We start from the raw sequence: 15,736 nt of genomic DNA on the forward strand, positions 1-15,736 counted from the left end.
AGTAGACACCTAGCAGTAATATAAAGTAGATCAATACACATATAAAGGTAAATTTAAATTCAATTATGCTTGTATATATGTTGGAAATTGAAAAATATTAAAAGGTTTTCATAATTGTATATGCACAAAGCAAGACCAGGTTAGATTTCTGTGTTTGTTGTGAGTGATACTGCTTACAAGTATCCCCTGATATTCATGATGTTAAAAAAACTGTATCTACTGTATGGCAACATACCAGAAAACCCCAGTTATGCTGTGATGGCACTTACTGTACTTTGAGGATAAAATATTATATTTATTTTTTGTTCACAATTTGTTCAATATTTTAAAATATAATTCATGTTTTAAAATTATCATTAACATACCATAAAGCTTTTCATTTAATATATCCTTAGAGAAAACTGCAGCAACCACTGCAATTATATTTTACAGCAACTTCCTATAAAGGTTTAAGTTAAACAGGGTTCACGGGCGGAAAATACCTTTTCATGAGTCTGTTTGTACTACAGGCACAGCACAGCAACTCTAGCAATCAGCCATACATGGAATATGAATGGAAAATGTCGAATCATTTGCCTTTCACATCCAGCTTCTGCACTAGGGCTTGGCTGGAAATTTCTCTCAATGCAGAAGAGAAATGCAATTGCTTTTCACAGAGTAGCGCAGAAACATGCCAAAATATGAATCCATCATATAAGAGTCCAACGCAGAAGTTGACTGTTACAAGCCTGTGTTGATACTGTACAGTGTATGGTGCATAATTAAACTGATTAAATTTAAATGCGTTTAGAAACAAAATTAGTTGATCAGCAAAAATACATCTTAGAATAAAGAAATAGCCAGTGAAATCTCACAGCAGGATGCTAAATTAACATGGATTACCATAAACAGAAAAAAAATAGTTTTAAGAGATGAATTATTTGAAAAATTAATCATTATTAGGAAAATTCAGTCATTCTGGTAACACGGAGTCTTTCCTATATTGCTACAGTATATTGACATGATATGATGTCTGATAGTTTGATCGATCAGTCAATTAATGTCTGGAAACACCCAGTCATCTCCCTAGGTGGTAATGATTCTGACATTTACTTACATTGCTCTGATTCACAGTGAAAAGTAAACATCTTAATGATACCATGTCATTTAATTTTTCATGCAACTCAGTCAGGAAAGTTGGTTGGTTCAAGGGTTTGTTTTTCTCAATGATAATGAGTCTAAACACAGGCCGGCCAATTCTTCCAATTACATGATGCAAACCCCAGCATACCGATGAACTAACCTTCCAGGACTCCCTTTTCTGGGAACAGAATCTCTTTAGAGTTTTTTAGACTCCAATAGCCTGTCAAATGCTTAATGGACAAGAAATAACAAAGCAATTTCTCCTTTTGTGTTTTGTTGTTATGTTACTCACACTGGCATAAGGTCAATATAGTCCTTTCCTTAGGAAGTTGTCGCTTTTGGCCTGGATTGTTTTACTACTTACAGTATTCTCTTATACAGTATATTCTGTTTTTCAGGTTTGGTTTATCAAATGCTGGAAAGTCTAAATAATCAAACATTGTGTCGCAAAGAGAAAAATAAATTTCTAAACATGAATGTGACAGAGTTCAAACCTCATGATTTATCTGAAAATTAAAGTTAGTTTTCAGAATGTGATATTGTGACTTGACTGTTTAAGTCAAATCAAAATGCACTTTAATTGGCTGCAACACTGCCACTTAAGAAGTTCACGTAGGGAGCTGCATCAGCATGCGTAGGCTACACAGGAACAAGTAAAGGTTTATTCCATGCTGAATGGAAAAGAAAAGAAACACAACATTTCAGCTGTGGAGACTTCTTCAGGTGGCAACCTCATTAGGGCTCCACAGCCAAAACACTGTGTCTCTTTTCTTGGAACAAACCTTTACCTGTTCCCACACTGTCACTTAGACCAGCTTTTATGTTAGGCTAATAACATTATAGACAACTCTTCTGTATTTGATGCTGTATGTACGGTATACACATTACAGTATGTTTATGCATTTACTTTGTTTGTTCATACAGAAAAACCTCAAAAACCTAAAGAAAAAAGTATGTATTTATACTGTAACAATTGTCTTGAACAATGTTGTGAAAAATGCTTAAACTAGCATGCTGCTTGAAAGGGAGAAACTGGTTGTATATACTGTGGAAAAATGGTTACAAGTTTAATGTCATATCATACTGTATGTACAGTGTGTATTATTTTTCACTAGCAGACTATCAGTTATAAAGACAAATTGAATGAAATGTGCACATTATGACAACAATGCAGTGTGTCATAATGAAGAGGTTGAAAAAGTGTGTGCTTGTTTCAACACTTTATTAAAATATTATTATTGGTTTATTAAAATATTCAGAAAATATCAAAATAAAAATAAAATGTATAAAAGAAAAAAGCAAACTTAACATGTATTCTAATCATGCTTTAAATAGAACTAAGAAACATAAAATGAGAATAAATGCTATTGTACTCATTTAATTGGATCCTTTTGAAAACAAGTAATACAAATATAACACAAGAATACAAAAACTGCAGTAACTGTTTACAAGAACAAACAATATCTTTGGAAAATGAATTGCCAGCCTTTTCTGTTTCTAATTTAGAAATATGACCATTAGGTACTGCAATATTGATTTTTTTAATAGTGCCTTCACTCAATCCTTCCATTTCAATTTTCCTATTGCTGACAAAATCAATGTCAGGTTTGGAAAAAGGAGGTTGGACCTCTGAAATAGAAATGTGTATCATACGTGAAGTACAAATACCTGAATTCTCACATGAACGGGGGCAGACCCTGGGAGCTGTTTAAAAGGGTTCTCGTCATTCACTAGCTGTAAAGTATAGTTACTCCTTAAATATCAATGATGTGTGAAATGTATCATTTTACTAGTCCATTATTTTGTGATAGACCTTTTTCTCTGTGGACACTTCCAATCCTAAATGTAGAATAATTATTTTAGAAAGAGCAGACATTACTGTGGGTTCATTAAGCCAGACAGCAAAGCTTCAAATTGCTTATGGAATTCTGTGCACAAGATTTCAGAGAGTCATTAACTAAATGTTAAGGGCATTTGTAATGTATTTACAGTGGTTACTGATTATCCTTGGTTCACTGGTTAATAGTAATCTTATTATAATTCAGTTTTTATTATAATGACATTTTCTCTTTTTAAACCTACAATTTCAAGATTGTTGCCACAATAACAACTGCATGAGACAATGTTTTCTGAACGATAATTAAAATATAACCCTTTGTGTCTGGTTTGTTTTTAGCAGAAGAAGCCATAACTTAAGTATGACTATACTGTGCATGCTCATGGAAAGCATTCATGCTAACAGTTCAAACAGCAATAAATGATGTGAGTTGTGTTACTTACCATTGTTCTCCCTTACAGAGTCAGAGGCTGTGAAAGTTGAAAAACCAGCCAAGCAAGGTAGGACAAACTACACCTGCGTATCTTATTTTATTTTATTTATCTATGTTTTCTTTTGCTTTTCATAATGTACTTTCAGAATTTCATGGTAACATCTCCCTTTATGTTCTAAAAGATCAAATCAAATCAGCAGTGAGTACAATGTACAATATATGTTCTGATGTCTTAGCTGTGGCTCAGTAATTAAAACTGGGTTTAAACTATTCCATGTCATATCAAGCCAAAGTACCAACAGTGTGTAATGAAACTTGATATCTGGTATATACTGGACAGTACATACAGTAAGCACTACAGTATATATAATATACACACTGTGATGCCGCAATGTTAGCTCACCACAGGTGTTGTCACTGGAAACACACCCCAAACATAAGCCGCAAGGTTAAGTGTGCTTTTTAATTGTAACAGTGTGAGTAATACATCCACCATCAAAGAGCGTACTGTATCAAAGTAAAAGAACACCTAGCCCTGGGCCCCTGGTTATCACTTGTTCACCAAAACTAGCTGATTACTGTAGGTGTGAAAGTGGCTGCTTACCAGCATTTACAGAAAAGTAGACCTTCTTTATTATATTATAATGTCCAAGGTGGTTTGAACCCCTAACATTAGTATGACTTTCTATTCTGCTTGTACATTGCCCACGTAAAGTGTTCACTCGTTAACGGCTCTAACTGTAATTAATTGTGTCAGTTATTTTACTTAACATTATTCTCCCCAACAGAGTCAAAGGCTGCAAAAGTTGAAAAACCAGCTAAGCAAGGTAGGACAAATTTCCTTTGGAGAGACTGCAATAACCACGCATCTGCCACAGGAGACTCCTAAATGGGGCCTCTAACACTTGAAAATACGTTTCACCTGGTGGATGTTAGTCACAGATTAAATTATTGAATAAAGGTTGGGTTGTGCATTATATACATAGATGTGCGAGTATGTCTGTTTGTATAAAAAGGGGATCCACAGTGATTGTGGTGGTTGGTAACTAGCTTTTACAATCTTTTACTAATGAGGGTGTGACAAAACTTCTAAATAAAGCTCCCTGAACTTTAAACAGTTATCAGCTGGTTGTTTTATGTGCGTAGATCCCCGTTACGACATATGAGGCTTTATATTCACTATATACGTATATAGTGGATGATATGATCGGCCGGCATCTTATCAGCTTTTGGGATATGGAATTAATTTCCGGATTGGGTCGCCTTCTGTGAAGAGTTTGCATGTACAGGTTTAACTATACTACTGTATATAACACTGAAGTATTTAAAATAAAAGAGTTCTGTGACCAGATGGTTGATTGTTCAAGTATAAGAGTAAGAGAGACGGGCTTGTTCCATGTCAGCTGAGCCAGTGAGACGAGATGTGACCTACTCATTGACAAGACCTGCATCCTCTAATAGCTTTGATTATGGCTGATTATTCATATCCCAGATGGTTATAAAATGTTCTTTATTTTCCAAAAACATATAGTCTGTTGTGGTTAGTAGCAAGGATCTCATCCACCCATGTTTTTGAAGGCAGCCAAAAATACTGACTTCAACCACATGGGTAATATGTTCCAGTCCCCCACAATCCTCATTTTATTTTTCTGTTCTCAGTTTTAAATGCACTGCCATGCCATTTCCACTTATTTACCTTTGTACTCCCTGTATGCACATCATGGTAATTATCAAGCCTACAGTATACACATGACCTCCCTATAAGCTCCATTCAAATGACTCAGAACTGCTCTTGCTAGACATGAAAAGGTTTTTATACATTTATATCTTTTGTTTTATACAGTTTTCCATTTCTAGCAAATTTTAAAATAAAAAATGTAGCTGTGATTATTTCAAGGACATTTCATGTGTTTTCCTTCTAGTCAAGAAAGCCAAAGGCAAAGTCACAAGTATGTACAGTACAGTATATGTGTGGTGAATGTGCTATTCTTGCTTTGCGGAAAGCCTTATACAGTATGAAGCACTGAAGTAAATAGTGGCTGATATTAACAAGAACAACAGCTTTACATGTCTTGACTTTTAGGAATAAAATATTCTTATACATAAAGGTAACATTTTTTTATTCAGATAAATAGTAAAACCTTTATTCCTGTGTATACTGTGTGATATTTAATTCAGTAAATATCCCACTAGCAACTGCTTTTTTGCTTAATGGCTGATAGTGCTCTCCTCTGGCTGCTCCATACATAAGTATAACTGTTGACAAATACGCAGCCCCAACAAAAAAAGTCATTTTAAAAAGACAAAGCTGTGCCTTGGAGCTTTTTCTAGGTTGCCAGTGACACAACCCTACTCTGGAAACTAACTGAAGAGCTGTCTTACATTATTTTCCTTGCCACAGAGATTTCTATTTCTGTCTTTATTTAAATCAATGTGCCTTTGAAGACTGTCCCATGCACATGACTCTCCTTGAAGCTTCCTCCTACATTTCCTCAGATGTTTGTTGGTTTTTATAATGTTTTTTTTTGTTGGCAGACACCATGCAATTACACTGAAAATATACATGTCACAGACTATCATGTTCTACAAACTCATAAATTTAAACTAAAACATAATTTTGTTACCCCCTTCAAATTTAGTGCAAAGAAATAGCATGATAACTCAAAAACATTTGGGACAATTTTATATAATTAAGTACTCTTTACATACTAATACCATAATCTACTCATTACAAAGGCAGCAGTAAAAGAAAAGTCTTTAGAAAGTCCCTGTTTATATTATTGTATTTTAATACCTTAATGTATTTTTCCATTTTATTTTTCAATATGCAGAAGAAAAGGCCAAGGAAATCGTACACACTGCTGAAGGTACTGTATGTGAGGAAACGACTTTACTGTACAATGATCTACAATGTGTGAGAAATTTCAAAAGATATTTTTATCCCACATATTTTCACTAAGGGTCATAAGTTTGTAGAGTTAGTTTAAAGCATTTTGGCTTGAAAATCTTTCTGTGTTATTTTAAATACATTTTAAGACTTAATCTAAAGTATTTAATGTGGGCTTCTTAGGATGTAAAAAACTGTAAAGATTTTCTGTTTTTTAATGGAAACCCAAAGGTGATTCTAAGGGAGAAGCGGGGGGTGCACCACCCCTTCCTCTATCATTCAAATATCTCTTTTCTATTTAAACCCTAACCCTGCTAACACACACGTCTAGAGTTTTTTAATTCACCTTACTTGAATTCTGAGCGCTAGACCTATTATGGCTCACAGGCCTAATTCGCCATCATCTCCAGACCACCTTCCTCTCCTCCAGCATCTTGAAGAGTCTCCACGCCGTTCGATTTCCACTGTTTTGCGATCTCGACCTTCCAATTTTCCACCTAACCCACCTCTCTCCCCTGTCGCCGATGCTTCTGCAGCCTCTCACATTATACCGTTCAAAATGCCGCCGCACCACATCGGAAACTCCGACTCGTCTCTTTTACAAGAACTGGCCTCTTCCAAGGCTCCTCAAATCACTGCTCAACAGATGTATTCCCATTCCACCTCACTCTGACAATTTAGCCCCCTTTTTTCTACTTTTATGCGACTCCGTTTCAGCTCTTCTAGTCCTCCATCCTTCTCTCTCCAGCAGTACCTGCAGCTCCGCCCTCTGCAAATCAGACAGCCCCTCCTCCTCCTCTCAACTCTCCAGTCCTGCCTCTTCCTCCTCCACAGCTACCCAGCTCTCTAGCAGATTCTCTTTCCCTGCAGATTTCCCAACAGCTTTCTCAAGCTCTCGAACCACTTTCTAGCTCTGTAGCCGATATTAACTCCCGTCTGCTCAAGCTTGAAAATTCCTTTCATTCAGCTCTGCCTCCTTCAGCCCTGCCCATCTTCAGTCTTTTTTCCTCTTCTCCACCTTCAGTACAGCTAAAGCCTCAGACTCTATGCTGCTCTCAGGCCACCCTCATTTTCGCCGCCAGATCCTTGAGGGTAAAGATGTCAATTCAGTTTCTCTCATACTAGATGGTTCTGAGAACAATTACTGAGTAGTGCAATTTGGAGATCTCCAGTCGCTCTAAATGGTAGGATCCACGACTTAAGTGTCTCTCTCACACACACACAGGTTGTGTGGCAACAATTACCTCATCAGCGCAACACTACTATGCCGGTGGACACACACAAAAACAATCAGTGCCTACCTCTGTGGTGAAGTTTTGGTCTTTAGACCAGACTCAGTTGCCGGGGCATGGAATTGAATATGGTGATAATCTCGTCACTTAGAGAGTTGGCAAGTTCCCATTCAAATGACAGCTAGTTTGCAAAGGTCTCTCATATTGTCTTTAGCTAAACAATAGCTGCAAGAGCTCATTTTCACTTGTTGCTTGTAACAGTTCTAAGTATTTCATATGCCTGCTTTAGATTGTTTAGTTGTTTTACAAGTTACTCTGAAGTTAATATTTTATTGCAAAACACAATGAAAACACCGAAAAACGGAAGATTCAAAATCTGTCCGAAATATTATATTTAAAATGTCATGCAGGGTTTACCTTGCCTTTAACTATTCAGTGGACTTTAGCATAACATACCAGAAGAACGTGCACGCATGTATGGGTTTCAGAGGTTGGAGTAAATGCATCGCCCCAAGGGTAATATCAACTAAGGTACCATGAGAATAAAAACTGTGAAGGTATTAAAATATTAAATTCTGAAGATCTTGTTTGATCCTTCATGATGCTTTTAACTTGTATGAAACCCACAAAATTAGTATTCTATTTTCAATGCCAGAAGACACCTAATTTGGACATTCGTAACTTACTTCCCACAAGACTTAACACTGAATTGGTATAGTCGCATTACAGTGCTAACCAATTCATCGTACCTTTAATTGCAAGAATGGTCTGCTAATAAAAGCATCAAATACATACTTGTGATATATTTTAGCTCTGTAAATGGTGTTCAATTAAAAATACTGCGGGGGATTTAGAGGCGATATGAATAGTTATCTGTAAAATGCATACTCGCATCTATCCGTCAATACTGCCTTAATGTTATTCATGCATTCCAAAACTTGTGATTTGTTTACAGGAGAAATTGTAGAACCTCTTCGAACTTAATCTGTGGCTACACATGCACCTTCCCACTGCATTTAAATAATTTTCTTATTGGTCACAAAAGATACAGCGAGCCAATAGCAAATAACATATGATGAAAAAATCAAACACGTAACATTAAAAAGCAAATCACGTAACGCAAACAAGGAAAAAAATCTTTTTTGTCAAAAATACTTTTGACTGATTGGGTAGGCCTAGGATCCATCAGGGTGGGCCTGGACCCATCCAGGCCCACCTGTGGCTACTACCCTGCTTTAGTTACGGTTAAATTTGCACCTTCCTCCCGACAGCTATCTCTCTTTTCATTTCAGATTTTGAAATTATTGCTTATGTGACTTGCTATCCTAGACGGCGCATTAAAATTATCCACATTATGTGTTTAGTCATTTAGTTGTGTCCGACTCTTCGTGACCTCATGGACTTAAGCATGCCAGACCTGTCTGTCAACAACTGCTTCTCTGAGCTCTTGCAAATTCATATTCATATCCGCATTATACCTTTATACCGCAAATCTTTGTCCCATCTCACTTTCTACAACCATCGTCTCTAAATGCCCAATTAACTATATCAGCTGACGCCCAGAAGGATATTAGACTGTGGACCTCTACTCCATCTTCAGAATTGCCTCTCTCTTCTACAAGAATTGGTGTTCTACTCTGCATGACCTCCCCCTTTTCTCTAGTGCTTCTGTCAGTCTTTCAGTAATATGCAATGCTCAGTGGGGTTTTTTTTCTCTCTCCTTGTATAATCGTCAGCCCTTCTAGAGCTCTACCCTATTGTTGCTGCCATCCATGTCTGTGACACCTCAGGACCAGTGATCAATCTTATTTCTGATTTCTGAAATCCACTACTTCCATTACCGATAAAGGAAGATCCTCTTCCCCTAGTTTCAAGTTTCCTTCACCATCTCACCTGGACTTCCTTCAGCTCTAGCGAGGATCACCTCCCTGGCCTTTCCAATGCTCAACCAACGCTTTTTACCATTCTCAGTTACCCAAATCTCTCATCCTCATGCCCGTCTCAGCTCTTCACCCAGCTTCAATGGACATGTTACTACATGCTGTACCCCATCTGCCCACACAGCCTACTCTTCTGCCAGGACTGCATGCTCTCCCTTCCCCCCATTCCACCGCCCACCTTTATTTCCTTTTTAACCTCGCTGTTCTCGCTGTTTTCCAAGTGCAGCAGGATCTTACCTCTGGGATTCAGTTCTACCTTACATTTCATTCATTCCATCTTTCACTTTGTGGAATCCAGAGACAACACCCCGAAGAGTTCCATCCAGGAAGCCTATCTCCTCCAACATCCTCCGCCTTTTTCCCGAGACAAGGCTATTTTACCCCTTCAAGGATGCTCTTATGGATGCAATGTTTTTGACTGCCACAGATTCTAAGAACCACAATCCACTAGTTTGTCTGTATTCCGTTTTCCAGAATTGAGTGACCTGACTTGTACCTCAGTCTCTCATTTTTCTATGATCTTTTAGCCTGATCCACTTCGATGTGGATACTCGTTTTACCCAGATACATGTTTTCTCCTCAGCTGTGAGTTTCAATCTACAATGCTGGTCTCAACCCTCAGTTTAGTCTCCTCGTTCCTTCAGCTGCCATCTCCACTGCCCAAGCTATCCTGGATATTCAACTTATTTAAACAGGCCAGTCGTCCACCTCTGCAGTCCACCTTTTCATCAACACCACTCTCTCAGGCATTTCAGCTACTCATTATCTATTGCTAGTATGCCCAGAGTGGGGGGCATCTGTTACGCCAGGGCCACCAGAGGTTTTCCCCTGAATTGGTATGTAGGGTTTTTTTCCTCTCCACTGTGCAGTCAGGCTCACACATAGCCTCTTCACCTTCCTCTCCTGTTCTTTTCTCTTCTTTGTTTTAATTATACATGGGCACACGTTTTGCCCTAACGGGTGTTGGGAGAGAAAGTGTTGGTTTGGGGTCCATCTTTGGGGGGTAAGTGAAGCTGACGCCACCTTGACCCTTTCTGGGGAGGTTGTCAAGTGTGAGCCAGAGTGGACACCCGCCCACATTATTCTTGGGAACTCTAACTTACTAATTCTCATTCCCTTGGTCCCCTGAGGGTTTATCCCAGTCGTGAGGCAGCGCCTCTCATGCAACTCTCAGCGAGTCAAGGGGCTATCTCCTCCTTTCTATCCCCTGAGGGCAGCGCCTGGTCATGAGGCAGCGCCTCTCCAAGCGACTCCATGCGAGGCAGGGGTGTTCGTGTTTTCATGCCCCGGAGGCTCCCGAGTCAGCCAATCCAGTCAGCCACCTGGGTTCCCCTGTGCGGTCCGGGTGCTCTTTTCTCTACTTTACTAATCCCTGCTTCTCCCTTTGAAATATACAGTAGGAAACCTTTTGGTTAATATAAAAAATAAACTGTTTACAACACTTAAATCTGAAGGGTATAAGATACATTTTATTGATGAGAGTTATCTTGAAAAATTTAGCTGAAAACAGGAAAACATACACTTAAAGAAACTGTTACTGTATCTCATTTTGACTTTACCTTAAGCATTTAGTACTGTCAACACCATGAGATAGTTTGGCATCTTGCATTCTGGTATAGTTAAAGCAGCTGGATATAAGGAGGTGTTTCACAAAACCTTTGAAACAGGATTCACATTTCTTCCTAATTCTTTTAACAAACAAGACATTTAAGTTGTATTTTATTTTTAATACGGATGAATAAATGTAATATATTTCTGGATATTCTGTCTTATCACTATGTAACAGAATACGGGCTACTTAAGTGGTGAACTGCAGGTCAGACATCCATTCTAATTCCCTTATGAATGCAGAGACAAGCATCTGTGTTTGTCACTCACTTCAGTATTACACACACTTCCAGAGGAGGGAACTATCCTCTTTGATATTGATTATAAATATTATAAAACCAAGAATGTACAATTTTTTTAAAAAAATGTAAATCATGATGATCCAAGTGCTTCAGTATTGGCTAATGTAAAAAATACCATTAGATCTAAAGAAGCTGATACTGTCCTGTTAAATATAATAGATAACATCAAAAGTCACACAAAAGATAATAAAATAAGTAATGTCATGTCAATAAACAATGGGATTACATGAGAGGGAGTAATCAAGTTAGCTTTGAAGAATCTAGTTCAGAATTTAAAAGAAGTAAAGCAACTAAAAGTAAATTTGACTTGATTTGTCGCTGATTTTTGAGGATTTTTTTCACGTTGTGTTTTTTTTTTAGCCAAGTCAACCAAAAGCCTTCATCCACCAAAAGAGCACCCACCAGTAAAAGCTCCCTCAACTCGTAAGTACTAAAGAGTGACAGTAATTTGTTTTAGTACCCAGTCCAAGTATTCAGTCATCAACAGCAAAAATAGCGTTTTGGGAATCAATTTAAACTAATCTTGTTAAAATATGTTTAATGTTGTATAGAGCATGAAGCAATAAATCGGGAAAAAGAAACACCTTCTGCTAAATCAGGTATCTGTTTGCTCACATCCTGAATCTTCTGATTTCTACTCTCCCATCTAACTAACTCCATAGTGACTAATGGTGTGTCATCACTTCCTGGCAGAAACTAAAGGTCAAAAAGGAACACTATAAAACTGGTGATGCATGTAGAAATAGAGTATCAGCTGTAAAGTAATACAATACCCAATCTATATTAATATGACTTCAGAAACAAAAGCACATACTGTACCATATGGCAATTGAATACCAATTGAAACAAGTGATTTCCACTTTTTATGTTTGAGACCAAAAAAAATCCACTTTTGTTTTTCTAGCATTTTTCTTTCCTGTTTCTCATGCCCAGTTCTATATATAGAATGGAGTATCACCACTGTGACTGTATATTAGGTATTTTAAAGATGCTAATATATACAGTGGTACGAATCTTCCTTGCTGGTCTACTTTTTAGGACATTAGTGGTGTGTTGTCTTGATGTGCTAAGAGAGTCTCTTCTTAGCCTTAATGATGGCCCAGTTAGTACTGATTATTTTGCCACATATACTGTGTAGAAGAATACTTTGGCCACTCACTTCTGATTTCTTCTTGAAACAGTAAAAACAGCAAGATGTCGTGCTTGAGTTATGCTATGCGTCTTGAAGGAATGCATTGTTTTAAAGAACAGAAATAGCCCAGTCTTGTCTGTCTGAGTGCCTTTACATGACAAAAAGTGAAGGCATACGACATTCTGGTGCACCTCATCACCAGTAAAGTGCAGGAATGAGATTTTAATTATGCATGTAGTGTGAGGGAAGAACTAAAGAGATTTGAAGTAGGATTGTAATTTATCATATTTAGAATAATATTCTCATTTTGAGTTTGTGCAAAGGTGCCCTTAGTTGCAAAGTTTTTGGTTTCCCTGCTTAGATTTATACAGGTTTATTTTATGTTTCTGTATTTCTTTAACAGTCATTGATGTGCTGCTTGATGTTTAATACTCTAACAATTTTGCCTACATTTACTTACTGTTTGCAACTAACTTCAAAATGATTGCAATTATGCTTTAGAAAATTAACTCTTAATGCACAAAATGCTCTTCAGTTTTTTTTTGCATTGTGTTTGAACTCTGTGTTATTGCCCCTCAATAAATTCTGCTGTTTGAGATGATCTGAGTCGTCCATCAGAAAACTAGAATAAGAATTCAAATGCTTTAACCCAGAATAAAAATAAAAATGGAGAATTTGTGCTTTTCAAAAGTGTTTCATAGAATTGTTAAAATACACGGTTCACTTGACTAAACTACAATATTGTTCTGTGTGTTTTCATTGCAGTACATTATTAAAGTTCAGAAGTAAACAAGACCCATTTTCTCCAAACCAATATTGAATGAGAGCCTCTAGATCATTCGTCAGATTATCGCGCTGTTACCATGATCAATCCCGCCACCAGAGATTTGGTTCTCCTGGGGGTGGAGGGGGAGTCTAGCTTCCATGTGCTTGTGGCCTGAATCCTCAACCCAGTATCAATAAACACTCTTCCAAAATCACATTCTTGGGGTTTGTCTGTATCTTCTGAATTGTTACATAGTATTTCATGGGACATGTTATTTCGCAATTGTTATGCATCAAAGTGAGTTAGATGATTACAAATAATTAGTAATTGATAAAAGTCTGGAAAAGACATTGCTGATTTAAACCACTCAAAAATATAATATTTACATTTTCCTCGTTCCATGTTTATGAAGAGCACCTAGTAGAAGCTCCAGAGACAGGTATTTCTTTTACATTTATTAATTGCGGACTTCTTAGAGAGGAAACTGTAGGTCTCAAACTTTCTGAAATGTTATTTGCCTTTTGCTATTTATTTTGTTTTACATCAGTATCGCCTATAAAATCCTAATCGTTGTTCTTTTGATAAAGGCTGGTCTAAAGTGCCCAGTCTCATGCAGACAGACAAGACTTCTAAACATTAAGTACAGTTTTAAAGTACAGTACTTTAAAAGTAATTTTGAATAGTTGAGATGATCGTACTTTTAATTATAATCAATGTACAGACGTTGTTATATATTGAATATATGTAGAAAAAAAACAACACATTGTTTGATGCTAAGCATGTTTTTTGCTTTGTTTTAGCTTACTATGTATTTTTCTTTGCTTCAAACACTATCAACTTTATATTTTAATCTGCTATTGTGAAGCTAATAGCTAACAGTTGCAGAAGAGGTCATTGTACTACAAGGCCTTCTTGTGTATGGATTTTAAAAAGTTGCATATTTGACAAAATATTTGTCTAAAAAACAGCTGACTAGGGGTCATTGGAACCTGGTTTACAGGAATAATACTGTCTAAATATGTATTAAATTAACTTTATTGTATAACAGGGCATCCAAACAATGTCATAATACATTCAATGCAGACATGTGCTACTAAAACAGATCAGCCTTAGTAGAAACTGAAATACTCTAGGTTATAGGAAATTAAATTACTTGTCCAAATGTCTTTTGGTATGTTATGTTAGGAACATCTAAGCATTTTATGCTTTCAGATTAGAAAACACATGTTACCAAGAGAACCACAAACCATTAGAGTTGCCAGCTTTTATAGCTTTTATAGCTTTCAGCAAAAGCTAATTACATAACCGATAACACAGCTGGGCATCTTTAAACAAGCATATGCTTTAATCACATTATTTATGCTTTTTAATTGTATTTAAATGTGTTTACTTGCAATTTAAAAATTCAATTTCCAACAATATTATATACAGTATATACTGTATATTTAGTATATTACAGAAATTAATGTTTATGTCCTGTGACACAGTCTCTTCTTGGCACTTAGGTAAACATACCGAAGTTGACAAGAAGCCTGCTAAAGAGGAGAAAGTAAAAGGTAAGCAAATTTAATGTGTAATCTTAACTAATTTCAAAGTACTGGCAAGAATATTCACAGTGTGTGTTCTTCCTTTTTCTAATGTTTCTAATAAGCAAAAGTCAATATAGAATACGTACAAACACAGCAAAATAGTAACAATATTAATAGGTACAGTAAGCTACAGGTATGCAATACAAAAGTAAGCAATTATAACAAATTAAAGCAATTTACTGTAGGAATTCATATGGCATTGGAAACAATCTGGGATGACACAATGGCACAGTGGTTAAAACTGCTGCTTTGTGGTGTTGGGGCCCTGGTTCAATTCCTGGAATGCTATCTGCACTGTCTGTATGTTCTCTCCATGTTTGTGTGGGTTTCCACTGGGTTCTCTGTGTTCCTCCCACATTCCAAAGAAATATGGCTTCTGGGAAAATTGGTTTGGTGTAAGTGTGTGTCAGTGTGTGCCCTCTGATGGACTAGCGTCCTGCCCAGGGTGTATCCTGCCTTGCACCCATTGCTTGCCAGGTTAGGCTTTGCCTCCCCAGCAACCCTGTATTGGATAAAGGGGTTAGAAAATGGAAGGTCTAGAGGTATAACATAATGCATGTACTATAAATAAAAACGGATGCCTAATGTCCCAACCACCCAGAACACCCTAGACTGTTACCAAATATTCAGACTCATATATGATGCCTGCAAAGGCCCAAAATAGAGAGATAAGTAGCCTTCTAAGCTAAGTAGCATACAACCTGCGGTTAAATCTCTTTCTCTGTAAACCTGGATGCCGCAAAATAAATGGGACCTATATCCTTCTAAAATGCACCCACATACCAGGAAAGGCCATTTTTAACCAAGATAGTTTTTACACAGGAGTTCAAATAGCATCAGTCTTGTGTTTTCGGGGGACCTGGAACAAGGATCTCTTGCCTTGGATAT

The 15,736-nt window shown here is 37.0% G+C and overlaps 1 protein-coding gene across 1 annotated transcript in view; it reads left to right on the top strand.

Annotated features, from left to right (window-relative positions):
- The window catches only part of LOC148840313 (uncharacterized), a 93,953-nt gene that overhangs the window by 64,933 nt on the left and 13,284 nt on the right, over positions 1-15,736 (top strand). Inside the window, exons 23-31 of the mRNA XM_088935007.1 lie at positions 2,047-2,073; positions 3,421-3,459; positions 4,181-4,219; positions 5,315-5,341; positions 6,224-6,259; positions 11,722-11,784; positions 11,913-11,960; positions 13,672-13,698; positions 14,765-14,815. Of these exons, the coding sequence (XP_088791133.1) occupies positions 2,047-2,073; positions 3,421-3,459; positions 4,181-4,219; positions 5,315-5,341; positions 6,224-6,259; positions 11,722-11,784; positions 11,913-11,960; positions 13,672-13,698; positions 14,765-14,815 (357 nt within the window). The remainder of the gene's footprint in view (positions 1-2,046; positions 2,074-3,420; positions 3,460-4,180; positions 4,220-5,314; positions 5,342-6,223; positions 6,260-11,721; positions 11,785-11,912; positions 11,961-13,671; positions 13,699-14,764; positions 14,816-15,736) is intronic.

Source organism: Atractosteus spatula, chromosome 2, assembly GCF_055471065.1.
Source record: "Atractosteus spatula isolate fAtrSpa1 chromosome 2, fAtrSpa1.hap1, whole genome shotgun sequence".
NCBI classification, from domain to species: Eukaryota; Metazoa; Chordata; class Actinopteri; order Semionotiformes; family Lepisosteidae; genus Atractosteus; species Atractosteus spatula.